At 46.0% G+C, this 26,764-nt stretch overlaps 1 protein-coding gene across 2 annotated transcripts; it reads left to right on the plus strand.

Annotated features, from left to right (window-relative positions):
* Window positions 1-6,261: 6,261 nt before the first annotated feature.
* Window positions 6,262-26,087, plus strand: GBX1 (gastrulation brain homeobox 1). Of its 2 annotated transcripts, XM_063100429.1 has the most exons (3): window positions 6,262-7,111; window positions 23,254-23,684; window positions 25,782-26,087. In XM_063100429.1, exons 1-3 carry the CDS (start codon window positions 6,586-6,588, stop codon window positions 25,818-25,820), a joined length of 996 nt encoding a protein of 331 aa, XP_062956499.1. In that variant the 5' UTR covers window positions 6,262-6,585; the 3' UTR covers window positions 25,821-26,087. The 2 variants fall into 2 exon arrangements, with proteins under 2 accessions (XP_062956499.1, XP_062956498.1); XM_063100428.1 differs by lacking the exon at window positions 25,782-26,087 and having other exon boundaries at window positions 23,254-24,549.
* Window positions 26,088-26,764: the final 677 nt, after the last annotated feature.

The following is a 26,764-nucleotide window of genomic DNA, read 5'->3' on the forward strand; positions in this document are numbered from 1 at the left end:
CCTGTCTCTTTTTACCTGTTCCTTCCTTAAGGTTAGCTTTGTGGCGGGAAGAGCGCTGAGCTGAGAGTTACATGACCGAGCGCTAGCCATTAACTTGCAGAACCTAAGTCTCCTCCCTTTCCCGGGCTCAAGTTTCCGCATCTGTAAAACGAGAGAGAAGGAGACTCCCTGAGGGTCATTGCAGTACCAGGATTTTAAGAACTTGCCAGAGGCCCCAGCACCCAGGAGCTGGTCTGCAACCAACCACAGCAGGAAGGTGAAATTTTCGGGGGAGGCACAAAGCAGCCAATCAAGTGCACTGAGATCCGTGACGTCAAGGGTCGCTAGACAGGTTGCACAGGGCTCCCGAGTGCGCACGCGCCGGAGCTCGCGACTTTCCCGCCAACCGCCGAGGCGGCTGGGGGCGGGGCCCGGAGGGCGCGAGGCGGGAGGCCGCGAGGACCCGAGCGCGAAGCCCGGGAGGGCGTCGAGAAGGCACTTGAGGAGAAGCGGAGCGGAGGTGAGCGGGTCGGGATTCCCGCCCTGACCTCACGGACCTCGGGCTGACCTGTCTGGGCTTCAGGTGCGGAGGCGCGGCTCTGGGAAGCGGGGAGGGCGGCCGCCGGACTGGCGCGGGGGTCCGCAGGTGGTCGGGGCCCTGAGCCGTAGAAGCTGCTGGCTGGCCCTGACCCCACAGGCCTCACCTCGCAAAGGTGGAGGTCGGGGGACGGGGAGTCGTGTTCCCGAGGCGCGTGGGGCGGAACTCGTCGCCTGAGGTCCGCTCGCTGGGAGACCCCGTCGTGGCCCGGGTCAAGGCGGGGTCCCGGGAGAACGTTCTCGGACTCACTCGCTCGTGCGACGGCTGCTCGAGCGCCTGCTGTGTGGGAGGCCGCGCGGGCACGGGCGACAGGGCTTTCCCTCCAGTCCCCCCTGGAGTTTGCTTCGGGAAGGGGGTGGCACTGAGCAATCCTGAGCAAGCGTCCGGTGCTGAAAGGCGCTGGGGACAGAAACGCAAAGAGGTGAGCGACAGAGAGGCCGGGAGCTATTTTAGGGTGGGCGGGGGGAAACCTACACTTTAAGGAGGTGACATCTAACCTGAGACCTAAAGGACAAGGAGGAACCAGCCGTGTGAGCAGAGTGGGCAAGAGCAGGAGGGCGACGTGAAGGGATGCAGGTTTTAGAAGATCACTCTGGCTGCCGAGTGGGTGGGGGAGGGGCCACCGCGAATCAGAGAGACCGGCTGGGGGGCACTGCTGTCGTCCAGGCGAGAGGTGGGGTCACCGTGGGCGAAACTTGGAATCTGAAGAGAGATCTGAAGAACCGATGGGGCTTGCTGATGGAGTGGAGCGGGGTGGGGGCTGAAGGAATCCATCGTCATCCAGGATGACGTCGATTTTCGGCTTGAACAACTGGATGGATGGCGATGCTAGTTATTAGGGTGGGGAAGATAAGAAAGGAGCAGGGATCAAAGGGGCTATGACGGATACATTACATTGGAGCTGCCTATTAGCCAACTCAAGGAGGCTGTGTTCAAAGGTCATTTCGATCTATGAATCGAGTTCAGGGACGAGGGCAGGTGCGGGCATATAAATGTGGGATAACTGACATGTGAAAGATGTTTAAAGCTCTGTTCTAAGAGAATTCTGACTTTCAAGGGGGTGATTTTCCTCAGGCTTTTCCTTTTCCTGTTTATGAATTTTGATGGAAATTCTATTTAATCCCATCCACTTTTTTTCATTTTGTGCTTTCTGAGCCCCAGGTTTCAGGTACTAGATATACGCCTTTGAATGAGACGTGCTCCTGCCCTCAGTGAATTTTTAATCTAGTCTGAGAAGCAAGCGTGTGAACAACTAGTTAGAATACAAGGAGCAATGAAAAGGATGCAAACTAAATATGGGAGCAAGGAGCTGGGGGCAGGAGGAGGAAGGTGAGGAGTAGGAGTAGGGATCTGGGAAGACTTCACAGAATGGGGGTGCCTACCTTGAAGTGATAAGAAGCGGGGAGGGGAATTTCTGACCATATCTGGAGAGTGTTGGATCGTGGGATGCCTCTTTAAGGAGGGGGGAAGGAAGGAAAGGCGGAGTGGAGTGGTCAATATAAGGGGGCTGTGCCTAGAGGGGCAATGTTAGGAAGGTTCTTTCTGGCCTTACACACACAGACACTTGCAAGCTGGGGAGCTTCTTCCCCAGCCCCCTGGCTGTTGGTCCCGCGGGCCCAGAACCTCTCCCCGGTAATTGCTTTCTGTAATGTGTTTGCTCCAAACCAATTTCACGCCTCCGTGAGGACTCCGCCCTGCACTGGAGACGCGGACCTCCCTACCGCCAACTTACCCGCGTATGAACGGGCGGGATCACACATACGGCACGAATTTAACACAGCAGATACACAGGGTTCAAGTCCCCGGGCAAAACAAACATAGGTAAACCTACACACATGCGTACTAGACTTTAAGACATTCATGCACCATCTCCCCGCCCAACCAGTGCACTCACAACTAAGTGTGCGGAAGCGCCTAGCGCGCTTGCCCTTGGATCGCTCGCCTAGTCCTGGTCCTTTGCCCTCGGCGCGTTTCCTGAACTGACGCCAGGGGGCGCTGCAGTTCTCCGTACCTCCCTCGCGGTGACTGCAGTTGCGCGATGCTGCCACCAGAAGGTATCCGCGGGCAGATCAGTTGGCTTTGACTTTCCAATACTTCTTTCTTAGTATCCTAGATGCTGGTTGCCAGTACGTGAAGGAGAGGTCAGATGATGAGGTCCGATATAGGCACAAGCGGAGAGAGTAGATTAAAAATAAAATTCCTCTGTAGGAGCACTTCCCAAACGTGCGGAGTAGTGAGAGTGGGTATTTGGACACTTAAATCAGCACTTTGATTATTCCATTTTAGACAATGAGACGAAGTACTTGCCCCTAATGCGCCTGTTCAGGGATTCAGTAGGACAACCACAGTTTTCTGCTGGTAAGGAAAGGAGCCAGCTCTGTTCAGATCTGATAGCGACAGCGTCTGTCCTTGGAACTGATGAGAGATTCAGAAGCAGTTTTTGTACTGCTGCTGATATGGGAGAAGATGAGTTACTTCCATTCTTGGTCACTCTACTCTTTGGCGATTTAGTGCAGGAAAAACTCGTTTTGGAAGGTGTTTCCTTATTTTCACTTGATTCTTGCAATGGCTTTTTGACTAGGCAGAATAGATATTAATCACCCTCTCTCACTGTTGGAGATGTTAAGTCCAAGAGGGGCCAAATTCACATAGCCCAGTAAGGGGTTGGAACAGGAATGTGACTCCAAGTCCTTTTACTCCAGTCAATACTTTTTTTCCCATTGATCACGTGGCCTCAGTTCCACACTCCATGAAAGGGTGGGGAAAGGAAATGGGCTCCAGCAGTTGCCACTGTGTATGTGAATGTTATTGAATGTCAAGTACTACACAGAAGTCATACGTTATGATCCCAGCATGTCAAGGGAACAGACTGAAGATATAATGGGTTATGAAGTACAGCATCTAACATGAACCACACCAGGTCATACAAAGTATCTGAGGTCTCACTTGTCTCAGCTCAGAGCTGGTGGCCCACTGGGATCTGTTGGCACCAAGCTTTAAGCCTGTATTCTCTGTGCCAGCTTGAGTAGAAAATCCACTTTACTGCATGTAGTTCTGAGCAATAATCCCTTGACTTGAGCAGGGTGACATATATCTTCAAAATCAGAGGGTCTTTAACCTTGAGTTCTGGACAATGCCTGATTCATTCTGTCCCAACAGAGAGTGACAGGCATATTAAAGTGGCCTTTTATTGGGGGGACTGGTGGGAGGGAGACGTTTGAATATATATCCTTTTGAGATTTTGGAATTTTATACTATGTGATTTTGTTACCTATGCAAAAAATGAATGAAATTACTTTTATTATTATTTTTTTAAAAAGATGACCGGTAAGGGGATCTTAACCCTTGACTTGGTGTTGTCAGCACCATGCTCACCCGGTGAGCTAACCGGCCATCCCCATATAGGGTCCGAACCTGTGGCCTTGGTGTTATCAGCACCACGGTTTCCTGAGTGAGCCATGGGCTGGCCCTGAAATTACTTTTAAAAATGACCTCCTTCATGTCTTATTTGATTGGCGCTGTAACTGCTCATACAGCTTTAATTTCACTTACTGTAGCCCAAAGATACCTCAATAATTTATCAAGCCAATAAACCTCTGTTATGTATCCAACACTGTAAAACACTCAAACCATGTACTTGACCTCTTGCTTTTGAAATACAATACATTTTGAACTCTGATCTTCTATATGGAAGTAGCACTTGGGTAATTTAACAAAGTGTTGTTTTGAAGAATGTCTTTAGACAAGGATATATCCTAGTACTTTAGTAGTGAGTTGGGGTTTCCAAATCTAAGCTAAGTCCACTCTTCTTCCTCCATGGTGACATCTTCCCACCAGACTCATCTCTTAGAAGTTTCACTGTGTTTAATGTAGAGCCTAAGGTAGATCAAGACGGCATGGAAATGACACTTTTCTCTGTTTTCCTTTACTGATGAATTGTCAATCAGGGCATAACCAAGGAAAGCTCACTTCTTGAGTCCTGCCTTTTTCCTCAGTCCCACCCTGGTTACAATGTCTTTCAGGGTGCTGATTTTAAATATGTTAGCCTGATATTAGCAGTGCTCACTAGTCCAACACAACACTCTTAATTGGAACAAATGTCACTGAGATCCAGAGGTCCCTCCTGCCCTGTTCTGTCTTGTCACAGGAACCTTGGGATTCTGATATAGGTTTTCCTCCTCAACTGAGCTAATTCACTTCCCCTACCTAGACTTCATCTTCCTAACCTCCCTGGCTTTGCTATTATTAATTTTAACTAGCTTGGCTCTCCTTGGCTCCATCTGAATAAAAGTTTTCTAGTGACCAAATGACACTCACTTTAGCTGGCCAGGCTTGCTCTGTGTCCTGAAGCTTGGGTCACGCCTCTGTTGACTTGCCTGTCTGAAGTCTCTTTCTTGCCCACTGGCCTGAGGAGCCTATCAGGTTGAAGTGTCTGTGACTTTTGCTTCTAGGTTGACAACTTTACTGCTGGGAATCAGAAGGAAGGGGACAGTAAAAGGCGCCAACATTTCCGTGGCTGAGAATGGGGGAGGTGAGCAGAGTCATCCGTAATTAGCGGATAATTAGCGCTGCTGACCCTTGGGGCTCATCAGCGCTCCTGGGGCCAGCCCCCAGCAATCAGCCAGGGCAGGTCGAGAGTGTCAGGCCGGGGAATGAATAGGGCTCATCAGCGGCGCTGGAGCCAGGGAGCCAATCAGGGAAATTAATAGCAGAAGAGAGGAATAGAGAGAGCGAGGGAGGGAGACAGAGATAGACAGACGAAATACAAATAAAGAGGAGAGATGAGAAAAAATGGGGTAAGACGGACTGGGATAGGGAGTGAGAGATGGGAAAGAGCTAATCAAATAGAGGGGCATAGGAATAGAAACGCGGGCGGAAAAGGGAAGAAGAGTGGGAGGAAGGAAAATAACGTAAAGGATGTGAGAAGGATGGAGGGGGAAAGGTGAGAGGGCCAGAAAAGCACTGGGCATAGCGTGGGCACGGGAGGAAATTACAGAGGCGAGAATAAGGGACAAAAGGACGTTGACGATGGAGGGGGGAATGAGGAAGAAGGCAAAAAGCCAATGCCAGCAGAATAGAGACCAGCGGAGAGAATGCCAATGGGGTGGGGAAGACAGGACGGAGGCGGAAAAGGGCCCCCTAGGAATGGCCCTAAGCCGCCGGCCCGCGCGGGCGGAGTGCGCCCCCTGCCGTCCCCGCCTCTCCGCCCTCGGCCCGATCTACCGCCGGAGGGGGCGGCAGAGGTGCTGTCCGCCCGCCGCGCCGGAGCTTGCTCTGGGGGCAGTCACGTCGTCCGCTCCAGGGGCCGGGGAGGGGGAGACACGCCGGGGGACAGCCTCGGGTCCGATGGAGGGTGGCGGCCCGGGGCTGGAGTTGAGGGGCGCTGTAGTCGGGCTCTGCGCCCGCCCCTCCCGGGGCGCCCTCCTCGCCGGCCGCTCCGCGCCCCGTCCATGCCGCCTCCTGCTCGCTCTCCGAGCCGGGTCGAGCCCGGGCCCGGTGGGCTGAGTCTGGGCGGGCTGGGAAGAGGGAAGTGGAGGGAAGGGGACCGGCCAAGCAGCTGCCGCCACCGCCTTCTCGTAGGCAGCAAACTTTCACAAAGCGGCGTGTCCGGCCTCATCAATCTCCATTAATAATAGTTGGTTGGGCCGCGAGGGGTGGGCAGGGGTCCTGGGCTGGCCAGCCGGGCCGCTGGGAACGGGCTCTGCAGAGGGAGCGGGAGCCGGGCGCGGCAGCGGCGGGCGGAGGGAGGAAGTGAAGCGTAATTTGAGGAAGATGGATGAGTCCGGAGGGCGACACCCCCAGCCCGCCCGCTCGCCCGCCCCCTCCCTCCTTATGAGAGAGAGGGAGCGCGGCACCGGAGCCACACTGCGCCGAGCCCGCGCCCCGCCGCCACCTCGGCCCGGGAGCCAGGGAGCGAGCCCTGCGTGTCCGCGTGGGGCGCCCGAGCCGTGGGGCGCCCGGCGGCGCCCGGAGGGGAGCGCCCCGGGGCAGCCACAGCTCCGGGCACGATGCAAAGAGCCGGTGGCGGCGGCGCCCCCGGGGGCAGCGGCGGGGGCCCGGGCACTGCCTTCTCCATCGACTCCCTGATCGGGCCGCCGCCGCCGCGCTCCGGCCACTTGCTCTACACTGGCTACCCTATGTTCATGCCCTATCGGCCGCTCGTGCTGCCGCAGGCGCTGGCCCCCGCGCCGCTGCCAGCCGGCCTCCCGCCCCTCGCCCCGCTAGCCTCCTTTGCTGGACGCCTTACCAACACCTTCTGCACGGGTCTGGGCCAAGCCGTGCCCTCGATGGTGGCTCTGACCACCGCGCTGCCCAGCTTCGCGGAGCCGCCTGACGCCTTCTACGGGCCCTCGGAGCTCGCCACCGCTGCCGCCGCCGCCGCCGCCACTGCCGCCCGAAACAACCCCGAGCAGGGCAGCCGACGCCCGGAGGGCGGGTTGGAAGCCGAGGAGCTGCTGCCGGCCCGGGAGAAAGTGGCAGAGCCCCCACCGCCCCCGCCTCCACACTTCTCAGAGACTTTCCCAAGTCTGCCCGGTAAGTGCTGAGGCTGATCAGGGCGCCGGGCGGGAGGCCAGTTCCCCTGGAAATCCCAGACAGGAACCTGCTGGGAATCTCGGCACCTGCCTGGAGCCCTGGAGTCCTAGACCCCCAGATCACGCGCGGGTTCTGACTCCAAATCAGTCCCAAACACAGCTTCGCCAGAGCTCCAGAAGCCTCACGAAAGATTTATCAGTACTCCCTAACAAATCAGTGCCTTTCCTCCCAGTATCCTAGTCCTCAAGCCATGCCCCGTCTCCTTTTCAGAATTCCTTCATTTTTCTCTTCTGCCAGGAGTAGAGAAGCTGCAAGGGTGGGATTCCTGGGGTCACCAGCAAGATCCCAGGATAAGGGTGTGTTGGGCAGCTGTTAGTTTAGTAAGGAAAGGCAAGTTCTGGCTTCTGAGGAGAAGACTGTATTGACCCAAATGCTCAGAGGGCAGGGATGGGCTCTGTGGATACAGGGGCAAAGGGAGGGTCTTAAAGCGGTGACTGTGGCTTCTCCTATGTAATAAAATCACTTCTAAATTGCCAGATTTAGAGCTAAGCCTTGAAGAACTGAGTAGGGAGAACATTAGCTAGCAGGGGTCTAGCACCTGTGAACCAGGACTGACTGGGAGACCAAGGGAGAGGCTAAAGGCTGGGCTGAGTTGGGTGTGCCCCAAAGACCCAGAGTGGAGAATCCAGCTAAGATTTAGCTGAGAGAGAATTCAAGAGCCCTGGATCCTCCATGGGAGGGTGCCCTCTCCATTGGGGCAGGGTGTATTCTACTGAACCCTGTTTAGAATCAATTCACTGAGAGCCCTTCTGTTCTCCCACTGGTCCTTAACCTCTAGAAGCCAATAAGCTTTCTCCCATTCAGGCTGATCCAGGTGTTCTGAGATCCAAATCTTACACAATTTGGTGGGCCCTATTTAAGAAAATAGGGGCCACACGCAAGTGTGGGGACTCTGAAGCTTAAACTTCTTTAACATCAGGATGATTCCCCATCTGGTCAACCGTTCATTGCATCCAGCTTAGCAGGTGGAAATGACCCCAGTAGGCCTGGGGGCTAACTCTTTTGGAAACAAGAGTTTCTATTGGAAACAAGGTCTATTGGACCCCAAGAGCTGCCATAGGGCCTGTCTTCCTCTTCCTTTTCTCTTTAGCCCTGGGCATTTTGCCTTTGTGGATTCAGCTATTTTCTTTTTTTGTACCTGGGTAGGCCAGGAGAATCCGGTGACTGAAATCAGAGCACTATTTCTTAAGTAGGAGCATAAGGAAGATAGAGCAACTACTGGAAGGTGAAAGGAAATGTCCGCAAGATAAAAGGGCCCATGGCAGGGAGTGGGGGGAGGCATAGTAGCCAGCAGGATGGTCTTAAGAAGAAAGGATTAGTAGGATTTTTGGAATAGGATGCTCCTAAGGCAGAAAAGAGAACAAGGCAGGCCATCAAAGAGATAGCTTTGGAGGCAATAGGATCTGGGGGTGGAACCAAACATACCTGGGAAAGAGATGAGCTAGGGAGAGAAGGTGGAGGGAGACCCCTCAGTGGAGGGGAACTGAGGGGGGAATATGCCCAAACCATGGGAGAACAACTTGTTCTATTCCTTCAGATCTCCTCAGTTCTTTTGACCCATATGTTATTTTGACCCATATGTATAAGGGGGCTCTTTTCTGAAGCAGACAGAATATTGTCTGCAAAGCCAGACATTGAGAGAGAGGACTAAGCAGAGGAAAAGAACCCATGAGAAATATTGAGGAGAGAAAAATAGGGGAAAGGACCAAGGAATGAGCTTCATATTCCAAAGAGAATATGAAGAGAGGGCTGTCCATTGGAAGAGGAGCTTCTGGACTGCACTAAATGAAAAGCGATCAGAAGTAGTGGACTAGAAGTGTGTGTGTGTGTGCGTGTGTGTGTGTGTGTGTGTGTAAGAGTTCTTTCATGAGAGGATTGGGAGGGAGCTAAATAAAAATACTAGGGGAAAAGGGAAAAGTTTCAGCACCAGGAGTAATTTCCTTTTAAAGGTTTTTCAATACTGGGAGTGATGGGAAACAAATTTATGTGGAACGATGAAGGAAAGATCATCATCTGAGGAAAATATTGGAAGCAAAAAAAGAGACTTGTGTTGTTCTTGCAGTAAAGGCAAGGAATTTCTTTGCTAAGAATGATGGGAGGAGACCTTACAGAGGAAGAATTTTGAGAAAGTGCTGGAAGGAAGGTAATTCACATTGGGAACAGATACACATAAAAGGTTTATAGCAGGGTGGCTAGGGCAGAGTAAGGAGAGACTTCAGCAGAAATATTCAAAGAAGATAATGAGTGGGAGCTCTTATTTGTGATGGGTGTTTTTCATCACTCTCAGTGCAAATTCTCCCAGCTCTTCCTCGCCAAGCCATTTATACCCACCTTCCCAGTCTTGAGGTTTTCCTGAAATCATTGAGAAAAGAAAATGCAGTTCCAGAAATGTTAGACATAAATCAATTTGGGAAGTAATGACACATGGCCCATGCTGAAAATGATTAAAAAACAGATACTCCACTTTGGGAATTGTATTCGAGTATTTGGAGTAAAATAAGAGAGTTTCTCTGCTGTGAACAATGGGATTGAAATCTCAACATTAGAAAAGTTTGGACAAAGAATGCAATCTTTGGGCTGGCCAGTTAGCTCAGTTGGTTAGAGCACAGCCTTATAACACCAAGGTCATGGGTTTGGATCCCCTTACCGGCCAGCTCCTCTTCACCCCCCAAAAGAGAATTCAGTCTTTAAAATGACAGAGGAGAAATTGCTTTCTTAGTGTGAATGGGTGACATTGGTCTGAAATTATTACTAATTTACATTTGTTTAGTGTTTCACTATTACTAGCCCCTTTAAATAAAATTATAGTGAAGATAGACAAATTCGGAGAATGATGAGTGAAATTCTTTTCACTGGGAATTATAAAGACTTTAAAATTTATTTTTTATTATTTATTTATTTATTTTTAAAAAGATGACTGGTAAGGGGATCTTAACCCTTGACTTGGTGTTGTCAGCATCATGCTCTCCCAAGTGAGCCACTGACCGGCCCTTAAAAAAATTTTTGCTGAGAGTTAAGACAGATACCACCCTCTACTAGAATTGATGAAGAAAAAATCAGAACTTTGTTATGATATGATTGCAGGGAGAGAAGCTGTATTAGCAGACAAAAAATAAAAAATGCTGTGTGCAGAAATAATGAGGTAGAAAGGTATTGTGAATCGTAGATTGAAAAGAATTCTAGCTTTGGAGTGTGGGGAGCAGTGGGGCTAATTGAGGATGGTCTGTTAGTAGGAATGTTAAAGAGGAGAGAATTTTAAACTAGTAGAGAAGATTAAAATTAAAGTACAAATCAACAGAAGAGCCCAAAGTAGTGCTGGCTGGTAGAAATATAATGCAAGCCATATAAGTAAAAAGTTTTATTAGCCACATTAAAAAGGTATAAAGAAATAGGTAAAATTTACTTTAAGAATACATTTTTATTTAACCCAATATTTCTAAAATATTATCATTTTAATATTAATATAAACCTTTTTTTTTTTTTTTGGGTGGCTGGCTGGTATGAGGTTCCGAACCCTTGACCTTGGTGTTATCAGCACCACACTCTAACCAAAGTGAGCTAACTGGCCAGCCAATATACACATTTTTTTCTTTTTGTTTATTTATTTATTTATTTATTTATTTAAAAGATGACCGGTAAGGGGATCTCAATCCTTGATTTGGTGTTGTCAGCACCACGCTCAACCAGTGAGCAAACCGGCCATCCCTATATAGGATCCGAACCCGTGGCCTTGGTGTTATCAGCACCGCACTCTACCAAGTGAGCCATGGGCGGCCCTTCTTTTTGTTTATTTAATGAGATATTTTATATCCTCTTTTCATATTAAGCCTTCAAAATCCAGTGTGTATGAGGAGTCTTCAAAAAGTTTGTGGAAGGATTTGTATTACCTTCTAATTCAATTTTTCCAAAAACTTCTTGAAGTACCCTCATATTTTATACTTCTAGCACATCTCTATTTGGCAAAGCCATGCTCCAGGTGGTCAATAAGCTTATGTGGCTAGTGGTGACCATATTCAACATAATAGATATGGAGAGTTGTAAGAACAGTGTCATGTGAAAGTGATGGGGAAAAGGAGCTTTGATTTGGGGTGGATAGTGAGTCTTCTGTTATTAGGAATATGGAGAGAAGAGAGTAGTAAGCTCTAAATGACAGGAAAGAACAGAATTCTGTCTCGGGTGGGATGGGCAGAGATGATCTAGCCTGTATGAAGGTGCATGGGAGATTTGGCTGAGAGTAATTGAAGCTAACTTGTGTGCAAGATGTGGTGCAGATTTGCATCACAGAGATGACGGTGAAGAGGATACTGTGTGCTGGGGGAATGATGAAAAGAGCTGTCCATTTGTAGAAATGTAGAGGAAAACTTTATTGTCTAGAGCAATGATTCATTCACAGAAAAAACGTTTGGATTGCCTGAATGCAAAAGCTTAGGAAGTGAGGAATGGTAGATACTCCACATATCATTGTTAGATGGATGATAAAAATAGTGAGAGATTGACATGAGAGATAATGCCAGTATGCACATGGTGAGGAAAAAGAAAACATTTGTAGTTGGGGGTGATATAGAAAGTAAGATAATATGATGGGACAAACCTGAGTGATGTCAGTGTAGTGGACATTATTTAAGAAAACTAAACAGAAAAAGATGTGCTGATTTCTGAATAGAGATTGGCACTAATAATGGAAATCATGCAAGGAGACCAGGGAAACTTCCTAGGAGCATGATATTCAAGTGCTGATTGCTGTACCTAAGCTCCTGATTGCAGCTAGGGAACATTTTAGATGACCATTAATTAATTTCTGAATAGATACCCATTATGACTATCAAGACTGATATTTACTTATGAGGGTAAAACAGGAAATGATAATGTGACATGAATCAAAGGAGCAAGAGAGAGATTTTTTTGGAAGTGATGGAGTCCCAGAGTATGTTTTCCTAGAACTTTTGAAGAAGAGCATGCAGTGAGAGAGATTGCTCCATTGACATTTATAAAAAGGCAAGGCAAATATTGCATTAACTTGATGTGACCAAAGGAACATTTATTTAGGAGTTGTGACACATAGGTTCAAGTCTCAACTTTGTCACTCATTAGCTGTGTAACTTTGGCAAGTCACTTAGTTCAAATAAGGGAACATTTATTGTGTGTCTGTTGTAGGCTTAGTTTTTCAAGACACTGTGGGAGATTCGGAGTCACGTAACTTCTCTAGGCTTCAGTTTCCTCATCTGGACCAAAAGTTTTGGGTCATATGATTTTTAATGTTTCTTTCAATTCCATGGGTCTCAATGTTTAAAGAAGTATTTTTAACCTGGTCTCCACAGGTCTCGTGTCAGGGCTCTGTTAACTATGAGTGGGAGAAAAATTATATATTTAATTTTACTAACTTCTAACTAAAATTTGGTACTTTCTTTAATTAAGAATGTAGGCCAAAAATCATAGTAGTTTCAGCAGTATATGAGGTTTTTCTCACTGATAGAAATCACAGATATTTTCCATATAAATTTACAGTCTTTGGAGCGATCTTGTTTAATGAATTAATAAACATATGATTATGTCACAAATTCAGTTTTAAATATTTAATAACTGGATTTTAATATAATTGGCTTCAAATGTAATTTTATGTATTTTATATTATACACTTAAAAGCATAGTCTGAAAAAGGGTTCATAGACTTTAAAAGACTGACAAAGAAGTTCATGGCACAAAAAGTGTGAAGAACCTCTGATTAAGAGATAAATCTGAGAAGTGACAAAAGAGAAATGGTATTGGGAGGATTGGAACAAATGCTGAGATGCCATGTGCTATATAGTGAAGTTAACACTTGGGAGGTAGTAGAGAGAAGGGGTCTCTGCAGTGGTGCATGTAAGTATGGAGATATACAAGGGTACTTGAAAAAGTTTGTGGAAAAATGGAATAGATAATATGAATCTTTCCTTGAATTTTTTGAAGTACCCTCATATATTATAGATGATCAGGAGGAGAATTCTTATACCCAGAGTGATAGGTATGAATAGTTTATACTTGGAATAATGGGAGAGAGGCAATAACTAGAAAAACTGTGGGGAAATATTTTAATTGGAAAGAAGGAGGAACATAATATTATGAGCAAAGTGTTTTGCATTGAGAGAATGTTACAAGAAGAAGCAATAGGCAACAATTCTGCCTTGGAAGTAATGGGGAAAGAAGGATCTTTTCAGTGAAACTGATTTGGAATTAGGAAGTAGAAAGGAGAGAAGTAATAGAGTAGATACACAAAAAGAGAGTGGCTGAAACGGGAATGATGAGAAGGTGTTTGGTGAGAGGAGAGAACTCTTATCTAGAGGGAATGGGAAATGCCCCATGCTGGGGTAGGAAAGAAGAAACCCTGTATCTAAACCAATGGAAAGGACAGAGCTCTCTATGCAGGTAGTGCCCACAACCACAAAAGAGGCCCAGATTAGGAGTGGTAGAGAAGAGCCTGGAGTTTTTTTAATTGAAATATGATTGCGCTGGGAGAAGGTTATCAGCATAGAGTCATGTGGAAGAAATATTGATGTGCTAGGACTAATTGGGTGAAAGGACGAAGGGATGTGATAGAAGAGTGACCTACACAGGTTGAATTAAGGTGTAGTAGAAAGAAACAGCACTGTGCCACAAATGGTTATTAAACAGTGTCTTCACAAGCCATCATGGAGGGAAAACGAATGATCCTCACGTGATGAAAAGAAACATCTGTATTAGAAGCAGTGAGATGACAGGAAGTCACGGTGTCTAGGGTTATGAGCAAAAAGCTCTATGTGAAAAGTGGGGACTGGTAGAAACAGGAAAACACTTCTGAACTGTGGGTAATGGGAGACAGATTTCTTGACTGTATTATGAAGAAGATGGTATTGTAATAGAAGTAATGAAGAAGATGGAACTCTGTTTTGGGAGCAATGGGAAGAGAAGTGATGCAGAGGTGTCTAAAAGGAAGGAGGGAGATGTAGTTATCCTGAGAGTGAAGGTAAGAAGCGCTTTGTGCTGGAATGGATGATAACTCTTCTGTAAATTATGCATAGATACCACAAGTATGTAACTGAGTGATCTTAGTCAAATCATACCTCTCTGTCTTAGCTTCCTCATCAGTAAAATTAGAAGTTTGACTTAGGTGATCTTTAAGGTCATTTTCATCTCTACAATTCTGTTTTTATCTATAAGGGTACCTTTATTAATGAATTGTTTCTTTTAAAAAAAAAAGGATTCTGAGCAAAGGGCCTGGGGGAAAGTCTGTACTTCCCAATGCTGATTTGTGGTCATAGAGGAGGAGGCAAGGCTGGAACATGTATATCTTGAGGTGAAATCAGGGCAGGTCTTTAGGGTGGAAAAGGCTTTTTCATATGGCATTGGGGAGGTGGTCCCTGAGCTATTGTGGTGTACAGCTGTCATATTAAATGACAGAGAGAAACATTTGACAAAGCTGGAGTAGATCTGTCTAGGCCAAAAAGATTGGGGATCAGTTGTGACTGACTTTACCTGGTAAGGAAGGAAGCAGTGAGAAAAAGAGAAGTTGTGTTGTGGGATCAGTTTGGCCTTCTGCATTATTCTCCACTTGGTATAATATTTATGATAAAGTGACATTAGAATTCAGTCTCTTTTTACATTAAACGTTGACAAAGAGATATTGTGTAGCACAGAGGAATAAGCCTGGGGTTTGATCAGTGAAGACGGATTTAAGTCTTGATGCTGCTCTTTCTCTGTGATCTCTACACTGAAGTGCTCATTTCTGCAGTCTGTTTCCTCACCAGTAAAATAAGGGCAAAACTACCTCACTGAGTTAAGGATTAATTGAGAAGAAATTTGTACAGCATCCTGAGAACAATAGGTGCTCAAGAAAGTATAATTATTGTCTTTGCACTGGAAATAGGTGGGGAGCTATCCTGGGAATTAAAAGTCGGGAAAGATCTCTTTACTAGGAATGGTCTAGGATAGGTGACACTATCTGTACTGATAAGGACAAATTTTTCTGGGAGTGATGATAGAGATAGCACTGTATTCTGAGAACTGTTTATACAGGGACTTCCAGGAAAGAACATTGTACTGAATCTAATAGGGGTAGGTTTCAAATTTGGTTTTGGCTCCTTCTCCTTCCTTTCAGTTTCCTGCCTCAACTTTTGGTGTCCTCTGTAGGCCTCAAGGCTGTTCAAAGCCCCTCTTCTGTGCCCCACTGGCGCCTGTTCTCCCATTTTCTCCATTTAAAAAAAAAAAACTCTCCTTTTTCTTCATCAAAATTTCTATTCCCTCATATGTCTGATCTCAAACTGACGTTAGGAGCAAAGCTATTGGATTATACTAATTTACACTCAGGTGGATTAAGTAGATTTTTAGAAGTCCAAATGAATTTCAAATTGGTGGGATGTTAAGTGGTGTTATTATGAATAATTTCATGTACTATAGAAAAATTATTTTGGATGGGAGGGTTGTGGAAATGAGGTGTAGAGATTTGCTTTCCCTGGAGTCATGTGATTATTGTCACTTCTAGTTACAGTATTGTACTTAGTCAGAACTCTTTGAATTGCTAGTGACAGTAGCTCAACTCTAATTTAAGCTAAAATGGGGATTTATTGATTCATGTAACTGTGAAGTACCTGAGTGGATCTAGAATTGCAAACAGTATTGACAGTTCTTTCTTTCTCACTGTGAACCTGGCTCCTCTCTCTGTCCTCACTTCATGCTTTCCTTACAACAGCTTCCTTTATTCAGTGAGAGGTAGAGGAGGGCACAAGCCTATTCAGCTCTAAATTTTTATCATCCCAGCTTAGGACAACCCCAGTGGATTCTAGTATATATAAAATCCTAGGATGACTGACTAACTAGCTTGAGTTATGTCCCCAGGGAGATAGCATTTGCAATTGGTCAGATTTGGGTCACATGCCTACCCTAGTCAGGCAGGTAAAGAAATGTGATTGACACTCCCACCAGGTACGGGGTAGTAAGGGAGAAGCGGTGCCCTAAAGGAAGAAGGTTTTGTTACTGAAGAAAAGGGAGAGGGGATACTAGGCAGACAAAAACAACCCCAAACAGATGTGTGCCTTAACCAGGAAGAAAGAAAAGAGTGGACCTTCAGCTCTCTTTCAGTATTAGAGAGGAATGCTGAAAGGAAATACTTAGTTTCCGTACTGGCTAGCTAAGTAGTCTGAGGAATGACAGAAGACATCCTGGGAGTGAAGCGCTGAACAGAGTTCTGGAATGAGGAAGGCAGACAGAGATGAAGATAGTAGAAAAATTTCTGTCCCTCAGTGAGACTGTATCTTTGCTTTTGATTCCTATACAAGAAAGAGCTCCACTGAGGGATGAGGGAGAATATTATAAACTAGAAGCTAGAGAAAATTGGTATTAATACAAAACTGTTTCCATAGTTTAGCAATATCATTTTTAAAGCTAGAAAATACAATTTTAAATAAAAGGAACACTGACTTGTAAGATTACATCATACAAACCAATAAGGACAGAAAAAGTGGGAGAAAGATCTGGTGGTAATTTTGGCTTGAGAACAGTGGGAGAAATAACCTGTTAAAGGACACGTGAAGTTTGGTGAGTGAGACCTCCCCTGTGGCAATTTTTTTTTTTTTTTTTTTTGACCTGTAAGGGGATTGCTACCCTCGGCACGGTGTGGTCTGCACCATACTCAGCCAGTGAGCGTGCTGGCCATCCCTACATAGGATCCGAACCCGTGGCCTCGGCGCCACCAGCGCCACACTCTCCTGAGTGAGCCACAGGGCCGGCCCCCCCTGTGGCAATTTTAAGAATCTTCTTTGAGAATGTTAAGGGAAGATCTTAATGATTAGGCTAGAGCTCTGTAGTGATAAGTGAAAGGGATGATGTCTAAACTTGGATTTGATAAGAAGGTTGTTTTTCTAATGAGGCATCTGGGGAGAGGGCTTTTACTTCAAGTGAAAGTGGAAGAGAAGGTATTTTACTGGAAAGGATGGAAAGAGCATTAACTGAAGATTTAGGAGTCCAAGATTCTAGACATAGTGCTCTGTCCCTAGCTGTGTGACTTGAGAAAAATCATTTAAATTTTCTGGAACTTCGTTGTTGTTGTTGTTGTTTTGACCTGAAAATAAGGTTACTAACTGTGCTAATAATGGATATGGTCTACCTCAGTGAGTTGCTTGAAGATAAGATAATAAATGTGAAAAATTTTTTGAAAAGTTAAAGATCATACAAGGCTGCTCTTGGCAATGGCAGTGTTAGTATGCCATGAAAGGAACTCTGAGCAAGAATTGCCCTGAACTTATCATGAAGCTGGGAGGGACTCTGGTTGGCAGTAATGCAGAGAAAATTTTCATGTTGATTTGGAGTGAAGAAAGCTGACAAGTCACGGGAAGAGGAGAGAGAGAGAAAAAGTGAACACGAATGTTCCTTAATGCACCTAAAATTACAGGAAGGAATAGTGGCATAATGGAAGCATGAAATTAGTGGGATGAGTGAAAAACAAACTGAAAGTGAGCTGGTTGTTATAAATGATAGGAGAAAGTACTGTCTCCGAAAAGAACAGAGAAATAATTCTGTACTGGGCATGATGATGAAATAAAGATTTAGAAATGGCAGTGGATGGCAAATATGAGTATATCTTTGTTTTGAAGATGACCTGATTCCTCCCACCTTTTTACCCCACCCAAATTGGTACTGTATTCAGGAACCTGGGAGGATCAGGAGGAGATTCATTGTCCTGAAATGGGCAGGGCAGGAGAGAACCTTTGCTGAGAATAGTTGGAGGAAGCGTTAATAGTTGGGGGAAACTTTTTGAAGTAGAGCGCAGAGAAGTCAGAACTGAGGGACTTCTCTTCTGTGAATAACAAAGACACCTGATTTTCTATAAACTATAACAGAGCAGGAGCTTTAGTAACTGGATGAATGAGAGACAACACATGCTCTAGGTGAGTTCCTGGAGCTGGGAGTCTAAAGTGATCCTCCACTCCCTCAGTGGCTTTCCATCACCCTTGGTGACTCTAGCTGCAGGACTCCACCTCTAGATCGTGCAAGTCTGGTGCTATGTATTCTTTCTACTGGAGAATACCTACCATGTATTCTTTGGCCCTTGGTTTCTTTCCCAGTCTGACCTGACTTATTACTGATATGGAGCTTCTCAGTCTCTGGAGTGGTTTCCCTTCCTCTTGGAAGGAAGGCCCCATGCAAGTGCATCCCTCGAGCCTGAGTGCTACTCTCTGGAGTGGGATTTGTGCCCCTGGCATAAACTCTAAGAGTAATCATGGTTCAAGTCTTGTAATTTCTGATTCTTAGAATGATAGCATCCACCAGGAGAATTCATATGAACTCTGCATGTTTCCTAAAACCAGTCTGTCCCACAATCATTCACCATGGCCAGAGACCAAACTTTTTTCAGAGACTCTCGACTTGCCCATAGGGAACAAGCTAGAAACTCAATACATTCTACTTATTACCAGTAATATCATTCTCATACACAAAGGATAATACCTTTCTGTCTGTTGGCCCATCTACGTAGCACAAACTGTTTGTAATTTAAAATTTTTCATTTGCTGAAAGTATTCTCATTAGAATCATTATTTTCCATGTAAAATTTTCAATGACGTCTTATTGTGTTGATCAAATTTTTTAATTCATGTCAACCAATTATAACATCTGCAATTGGAAATTTACTTTAATAGACATTATATCTACCAAGTCCAATTATTCTAAATCAAATTTTGCAAGTAGAAATTTTATCAAAAATATTTGCTTTTTAGTCAATAACAAATTTTTATGTGTAATTTTTGTTTTATTTTGTAATTGTATTAATTCATTATAAATCAGATAAAAGAAAACAGTTTATATTTATCTTTTAGCAATTCATGAGAAAATAGTGAGCTGTTTTGGGATTGCACTGTAAAGGCTCACACCACTGTTTTGCTCATGCAGTTCCTCTGCCTATGTCTCTGTCACTTTGGCTGTTGCATTCTAAAGTGCTCTTTCTGTTCTTGGAGCACAGAAAGAAAGCAAATGGCAGGGCCAAAATGCTTTGCTTTGCTCCAAATGCATCAATATTGTGGGGGAAAAGGTAGGGGTGTTTTTTAAAAAGTGCCTTTTGCTTTCTTTCCCCCAATTCCCAACCCTCCATTTTCTCTTTCCCTTCTTTAAACTTTTCACCTCTTTCATATTCTCTCACTCATCATTTAATTATTCTGCCACTTCTCTCTCCCACTTCTCTCTTGACCTAGTCCTCTTTCTGCCTGTTTTGGCCTTTCCTTCTCTCTCCCACTCCCTGTTGGTCTCGCTCATTGTCCCTCACACTCTCCTCTAAGGCTTGTGGTGTACTTTCCCTTCTCAGTTGCTTTCTTCTGTTGCCCCACTCCCATGTTGTCCCAAGAGTTGCTCATCAGAGTCCTCAATGTCATGATTATAAAAGCTCAGAGAGAACCTCTTGCCCCTGCTGCTCAGCATCCCACCAGGATCAAGTAACCAAGAGAGGTTGTGAACCTATGCTCCTTGTATTGCTTTAAAAGCAAAACTGAGGGTGGCCTGCTCATGTGGGCTTGATTTTATGGATCTGTCTGAAGACAGAGGGATGGATGATATGATCTCAGGAGGGCCCTGCCAGATCAAGGAACCTGGGTGCCTCCTCTCAATCATCATCAACTTAGATTTATTGGACACCCCCTGGGTGGTTGGAGCTCTACTAATTGATTTCATCCTTCAAATCTTGAAATCCAGTATCTGCCTTTTTGGCACTGTTTAAAATATTATAATATTAGGCTGAGTTTTTACAAGCTTTTTTTATTCTTTCTGTTATTCTTACTACAAATTATGTTTTAAAAAATTAAAGTTAGAAGATTTAGTAATGGTATTGAGATTGTCCTTCATTTATTTTAGCATCCTACAGATTTCTAAGATCCTATGGAGTTCCACTGTATATAGGTTCCTCCCTAGCTAATTTGAGATCTGAGGGCACACTGAAAAGTGGGGTAGGATAATATTCATGGGGAGGATGTCCTACAGGCACCGGAGCTGGGATGGGGCAGAGTCGTGGGGAATATTTTAGGAGAGGCTTGGGAAAGGAAGGAACAGAGATGGAAAGAGAAAGGGGGAGAGGGAGAGAGAGCACACACATGAGATCTTGGAAGTACTTTCTTTTATTTAGTCAACATGTATTTATTAAGCGCCTAAGTGCAGGTAATTTTCAAGATGCTGAAGATACAGCAGTGAATAAAAAATATTGAAAATCCCTGCCTTCATGAAGCTTATATTCTGGTAGGAAGAGATACCAATAAAATAAATGAATAAAGTTTGTGGCGTGTACTGTAGCAACAAATAGATCAGAGAAGGGAGACAGGGAGTATTGGGAGTTTAATTTTAAAAGTATGAACAGAAAAGGTCTTATTGATAAAGAAAAGACCTGAAGGAGGTAGGGAATGAGCCAATGCAAAGATCTAGGTGAGATTCCAAAGAGAGGGAAGAACAATGTAGGGAGGGGAGTGTATGGTAAGGGTAGAAGCCAGGAAACTGGTCAGGAGAAGATGTCAGTCAGAGGTCAGAGATGATGGTGACTTGGACTAATTGGAAGCAGAGGAGGTGGCAAGAAGGGGTCAGGCTCTAGGTGTATTTTAAAGGCAGCGTCACTAAGAGGATTTGCAGGTGGAGTGAACATGGGTTGTGACAGAAAGGAGTGCAGGATGGAGTCAGTTTGGTTTGAACACAGGGAGGATGGAGTTACCATTAACTGAGATGGGGAGGACGTGAGTAAAGATGGTAAAGAGCTGGTTTGGGGGGAAGATTGGGAGTTTGGTTTGGGACATGTTAAGTTTGAGTTCTGTGGAAGTGGGAAAATATTAATTATTTTTATTATGAATTAAACAAAGGAGGAAATCAAGGATGTGACTCTTGCAGAAAACAAAATGGATTTGGCTAGGGATGAGATAAGGAGAAAGCATGGGATGCTGAGAGGTGGGTATTAGGAGGAGCACATTATCTACAGACAGTATACTTCTGTAGACAGCATGTGATGCTCGGTGCCAGTGAAGCTTGGGCAAGCTGCTAAAGAGAGAACAAATACCATTTGCTGGTGAAAAGCAATGCATAGGAGTAACATGGGAAGACTAGGGCTGTGGACAGGGGCTGAGAATTCTGGCCACTAAGGAAAATGTCACGGTGGCTCTTGAGGAAAAGGAGCAGGTATAGACTGCACCAGTGAGGGGAAAAGGGGAGACTCTGGGAACAAGGAAGGGGGTTAAAAGTTGCTGGGCTTGTCCTGGAGGCTGTAGAGAAGTTCTTGCTGGTGCACAGGCAGAGGGGGAGGTGTTGGGGAGAAGACAGTCAGGAAGCTCTGATTGCTGGGAGGTGTTCTATCCATGTACACACATACCCTCTTTCTCTTATAAACCATTTCACCGTACCCTGAATTTATTTTTACTTTGAGTTGTATGCTCAACCTCCAAGCGTGTTTATGAGTGTACAAGCGATATATGGTAGACACAGATAGGTACACTCCCATGGATATTTACAAAGTCCTCCCTGCCTCTCTTGGGAAGGAGCTGACTACTCAGTTTACAGATTGTCCATTTTCTCTTGTTCGCTTTCCTATTGGTTGGTTGTCTTTTTGACTTTTTGTTGTTTCACTGCTTTTTGGTCCTTTGGGCAGAAAACAAGGGAGTTTTTAAAACTCAAACACTGGAAACATTTGTAATACATTATTTGCAGTTTTTTTTTTTTTTTTTTTTTTTAAAAAGATGACCGGTAAGGGGATCTCAACCCTTGGCTTGGTGTTGTCAGCACCACGCTCAGCCAGTGAGCAAACCGGCCATCCCTATATAGGATCCGAACCCGTGGCCTTGGTGCTATCAGCACCGCACTCTACTGAGTGAGCCACGGGCCGGCCTTTATTTGCAGTTCTGGCAAAAACATCAGTGGATAAGAAGATTAAAACCAATGGTTGAATTAAATTTTAGAATTATGTGTGGATTAAAATGATCTATAATCTACTGAGTCAAAACTTCTTTTTCACCATTCCTTCTTTTTATTTTCCTTTGTTGCACTTCCAGTTCTTCCTCCTCCTTCTCCCATATTCCCTCCAGTCCTCCCAGCTGACATCAAGTTTAGGGTCCTCAGGATTCTGAACTTGAGCAGACAGCAACTGTGCTGCTCAGGTAACCTTGGCCAGGAAAAAGGGAAGATGGGAAAGAGATGATGTCACTTTAAAAGTAAGGATAAGGATTGAAAGGGGATTAAGGGGGTTAAGTAACTGCGGGAAAAATCTGGCTGCAAACAAGGTGCCATGTAGCTGGGAGCCCCAACTCTGGGCTGGGTGGTCTGGTTAAGGAGAGTTGGGAAGGAGGCTGGTGAGGAAACCTCTGACTCCCAGGTCCTTTGATAACATTTCTTAGACCCAGATTTGGGGTGGGGGTGGGAGTGGATCAGATGACACTGAAGGTTCCATCTGGAAATGAGATTCTATGACTCTAGATCTAGTGAAGAGGGAAAGAAAGAGAAAACAGAATAAAGGTTACGAGATAGCTCTTGCCCACTGAGCCAGACGAGGATTCTGGCCCAGAAGACTAACAAAGGCGGACAGCCCTGATCTCCCCTCCCCTCTCTTTCTTGTAAAAGTCAGTTCTCCTACAGTGCTCCACTCCTCCACACAGTAGCTTTGGAATGATCCTAAGCCAGGTCCCACACCACTTCATCTGGGACCCGAAGCTGCAAGGTCAGGGTTTGGAGGATGGTGTGCAAGTGAAATGCTGGGCCCTTGGTCTCTGGGTTTGGAGAAAGCTGGGGAGGTGGTGGGTAGGGAGAATATATGGGGTGGTGGGAAAGTTGAGGGGTCATTGTCCATACAGTTATTGCCTCTCCCACATTTCCGTAGTAAAATCTGTGCTGGTTAATACCTTTCTTCCCATTTCTTTGTTTTCCCTAAACCTCTTCCCCATACACCACCCTGGTTATACCATCCTTCTGTCTCCTCTCCCTCCCCATCTCATCCTTTCCATGTCTCTATCTCTTCCTGTTGCATCCCCACTCCCCCACCATTCCTGGCCATGGTTCCATGTGCCTCCTTCAAACTATCTTTTCCTTGCCTTCTCCCTCCCCATCCATTGGTTTTTCACTCCCCACAGCAGAGGGGAAGGTGTACAGCTCAGATGAGGAGAAGCTGGAGGCACCATCAGGAGACCCAGCAGGCAGCGAACAGGAGGAAGAGGGCTCGGGCGGTGACAGCGAGGACGACGGTTTCCTGGACAGTTCTACAGGGGGATCGGGGGCTCTTCTGGGACCTAAACCGAAGCTAAAGGGAAGCCTGGGGACTGGAGCTGAGGAGGGGGCACCAGTGGCAACAGGGGTCACAGCTCCTGGGGGGAAAAGCCGAAGGCGCCGCACAGCATTTACCAGTGAGCAGCTTTTGGAATTGGAGAAGGAGTTTCATTGCAAGAAATACCTGAGCTTGACAGAGCGTTCCCAGATCGCCCACGCCCTCAAGCTCAGTGAGGTGCAGGTCAAGATCTGGTTTCAGAATCGACGGGCCAAGTGGAAGCGCATCAAAGCTGGCAATGTGAGCAGCCGTTCTGGGGAGCCTGTAAGAAACCCCAAGATTGTTGTGCCCATCCCTGTGCATGTCAACAGGTTTGCTGTGCGGAGCCAGCACCAGCAAATGGAGCAGGGAGCCCGGCCCTGAGTGGGCTCCCAAGGACGTAGGAAGGCAAAGGGTCTGTACCTGAGTCTGCTCTGAGACCGGCTTAGGGTTCTGTAGACCAGAGGGGCTACATCTGTGATTCTGCTCTGGGAGAGGGGCTCAGCTACCAGTTAACTTAGCCCTAGGTGTGCCCCCCAGACCCCCCTCCCAAACTTGAGATGTAGGCACTTGGCCCTGAGCTTATTCCAGAAACCTTCAGGACTAGGGGCTTCAGGGTTAAAGGGGCTTGGGTTCTAATTGCTGAGGAGCTGTTGGGACTGAAGCGGACTCCTGGGGAGGGGATGGGGATACATAATGCCTTGGGCCTGAACGGTTCTGTGGCTAATCCCCTGAAACAGCTTGATGAGTGTGGAGGAATCCAGGGTGATACCCAGCCAAGTAGGTCACAGCTCCTTATTTATTTTGTGTAAAGTTTGTATATATGGAGCTATCTGTCTCTGTCTGCACCCCTGAGAGGGATTGGGAAAGTTCTGTTTCCTCAATCTTCAGCCACAGTTTGTTCCATCCTACTGCTCTGGGGTGGGACCATCTTGCCTCTCTAGTACACGGACATGCAAAGAAATGAAATGGAAGTCACTAGCCTCAGTAGGAATTCTTCAGCAATCCCTTCTCCCCCCATGTAAACTACCTCCACTCCTGTGCATTTCCACTTGGTACTGCCCACTGCTCCTGCCTGTATGCCTCATGCTCCTAACATGCCACTTCTGCTCCCTCTGCCCATTAAACAGGCAAAAGTCTTCATTTCTGCTTTCTCTTCTTTGGAAGAGTTGGTAGACTTCAGGGTAGAAATTCATTCCCTTTTGTATTGTGAAGGGAAATAAAGTACTTGACTCTAGTTTAGCTGGGGTATGTCCAGGCCATCTAACTAGGTAGAGCTCACTTACATCACCTGTGAGTTCATTAATAAATTTTCTATTCAGAGGACCCAGTAGCTTAGTCCATTTCTGCCACTTCTTGATACTCCAGATGCAAGGGTCTGGGGGAAAAGACCCGTTTCCAGTTTTCTGCTCTTATGGCATTAATTGTGGTCTCTCCTTCCCATTGTACTGTTTTTGAAGCTTGGGATACCACAACCTCTTGCCGCAGAATGAGATTGGTTGAGGGGGCCACTGCAAAGTGGATGGCACAGGAATGAATCTGTGATGGTTCTTCAAGGGTGTGTACTGTGGGGAGGTTACAGAGACTGGAGATAGAGATTTTGGGATTGGAATTCCATGAGCAAATTAAGGAACAGCATTAGTGGACAAAATACATATAGGGAGGAGGGTTCTAAAATACATCTGCATAGACATCGGGTAAAGGGGATTACAGAAACCTGTTGAAGTTGGTATCATGGTAACTGGGCTTCTTGGGAAGAAATGTGACCTGTATTGATATGGGTGAGGGGTTATAGTAGAGAACAGAGCCATCAAAAAGAAAAACAGGCAGGCTATGAATGAGGCAAGAAAACTCAGGAAATTAAGGTGCTGAGGTCAGGGAAGTACAGCTTAGTCATATACCTAGCCAGCATCCTCACTTTCCTAAGAGGGCAAATTTATGGTTATTCCTGATTCCTGGAATGGTAAACTAGTCAACATCTTATCCACCCAAACATTTGTTGAACACCTCTTACAACGTGACCTGGCATTTCATTTCTCCCACCTGGTTTTGGCAACCAAACAAAGCAACCTGGAATGGTGACTGGTCATTAACAACAGTGTCACGGTTCTCCAGCTAGGACAAACAGATGCAGGGCAGGTCTTCTCTATTCTTTGGCTAAATTTCAGCAGGGCTTGAGAATTAGGGTAAATATGTAGTTCAGGCCAGCCCTGTTCTCAGACTGGTCTAGATAGATCAAGCCGAGTCTTTCTGATACCTTAGATTCAGCATACACAGGGAAACTATGGGGTTAGATTCTTTTTAGGAAATAAGCCAGGCAGAGGTTGAAGATCACAGGAGCTGTTGTCATTTCAGCAGGGCTGCAAGAGAAACTTTGTGGCTCCATGTCCCCTGTAGTAGAGGGCGAGTGAGCACCTGGGCAGAAAAGCTGAGGAGAACCAGCTGGAACCAAGACCCTGATCTCCTATTTTCTGGTGTTATCTGTGAAGCTTCCTAAACTGTACCAAGCAACGTTCAGCCAGCCCAATCAGCCTTTTTCCCTTAGGAAATCTGGAGGTGATTATTGCTAGTGTTTTCTGAGCCCAAGAACACAGTCCTACACATATCCATGGCCCTGTCCCTATTCTGCCCTTATCTACATGTAAGGCTCTTATCAGCCTTACAAAAGGGGCTGTGGACCAAGACAAATAAAATCCAGTTTCTTCTCTGAATAGTGTTACTTGGTTATTTACCTCCACGTAGGCAGGTACCCGTGCACACAGCACCAGCCCACCACACCCAACACGTACTCGATGTGTTTTAGAAAACAACGGCTGCCAGCAAAGTGGTTCCAGTAATGGGGAAGCAACAGGCTCCTCAGAGAGCAAGGACCCTGACTGACTGAGTTCTCAACCTTCAGGAACCAATACAGAAGGGGAACACCCCCAGGTCTTCTTTCTAGAATAACTAAGGGATACAGTCCAAAGGAAAAGTGGGGGCTTGGCTTGGCAAGATATTGGTGGGACTTCAGGTGGTTGTTCTGCTGTCAGTGACCTATGACCTACCTCCTCCGCATTCTTCACAAGCAAAGCCTAGGCATGAGTCCATCTGCATTGTAATGCTCTGTCCAGAGAGAAGTGCTGCCTAATGACTGTCTAGCAGCATATCCCGTGGCATCCTCAAAGTTCTCCTGTGTGTCAACTCAAGCATCTCCCTGTATATCTGGCTGTGTGGGCTAGTTCCCAGACTCCTAGGAAGAGGGGCAATGCTTATGCCCTCTCTTCAGGTGCACTTTGGTCAGTACAGGGTGTGGTATGAGGTTACTAGACAGAATACTGACAACAACAGGAAGACTAGCTAGA

The sequence above is a fragment of the Cynocephalus volans genome, chromosome 6 (genome assembly GCF_027409185.1).
Source record: "Cynocephalus volans isolate mCynVol1 chromosome 6, mCynVol1.pri, whole genome shotgun sequence".
In the NCBI taxonomy this organism is placed as follows: Eukaryota; Metazoa; Chordata; class Mammalia; order Dermoptera; family Cynocephalidae; genus Cynocephalus; species Cynocephalus volans.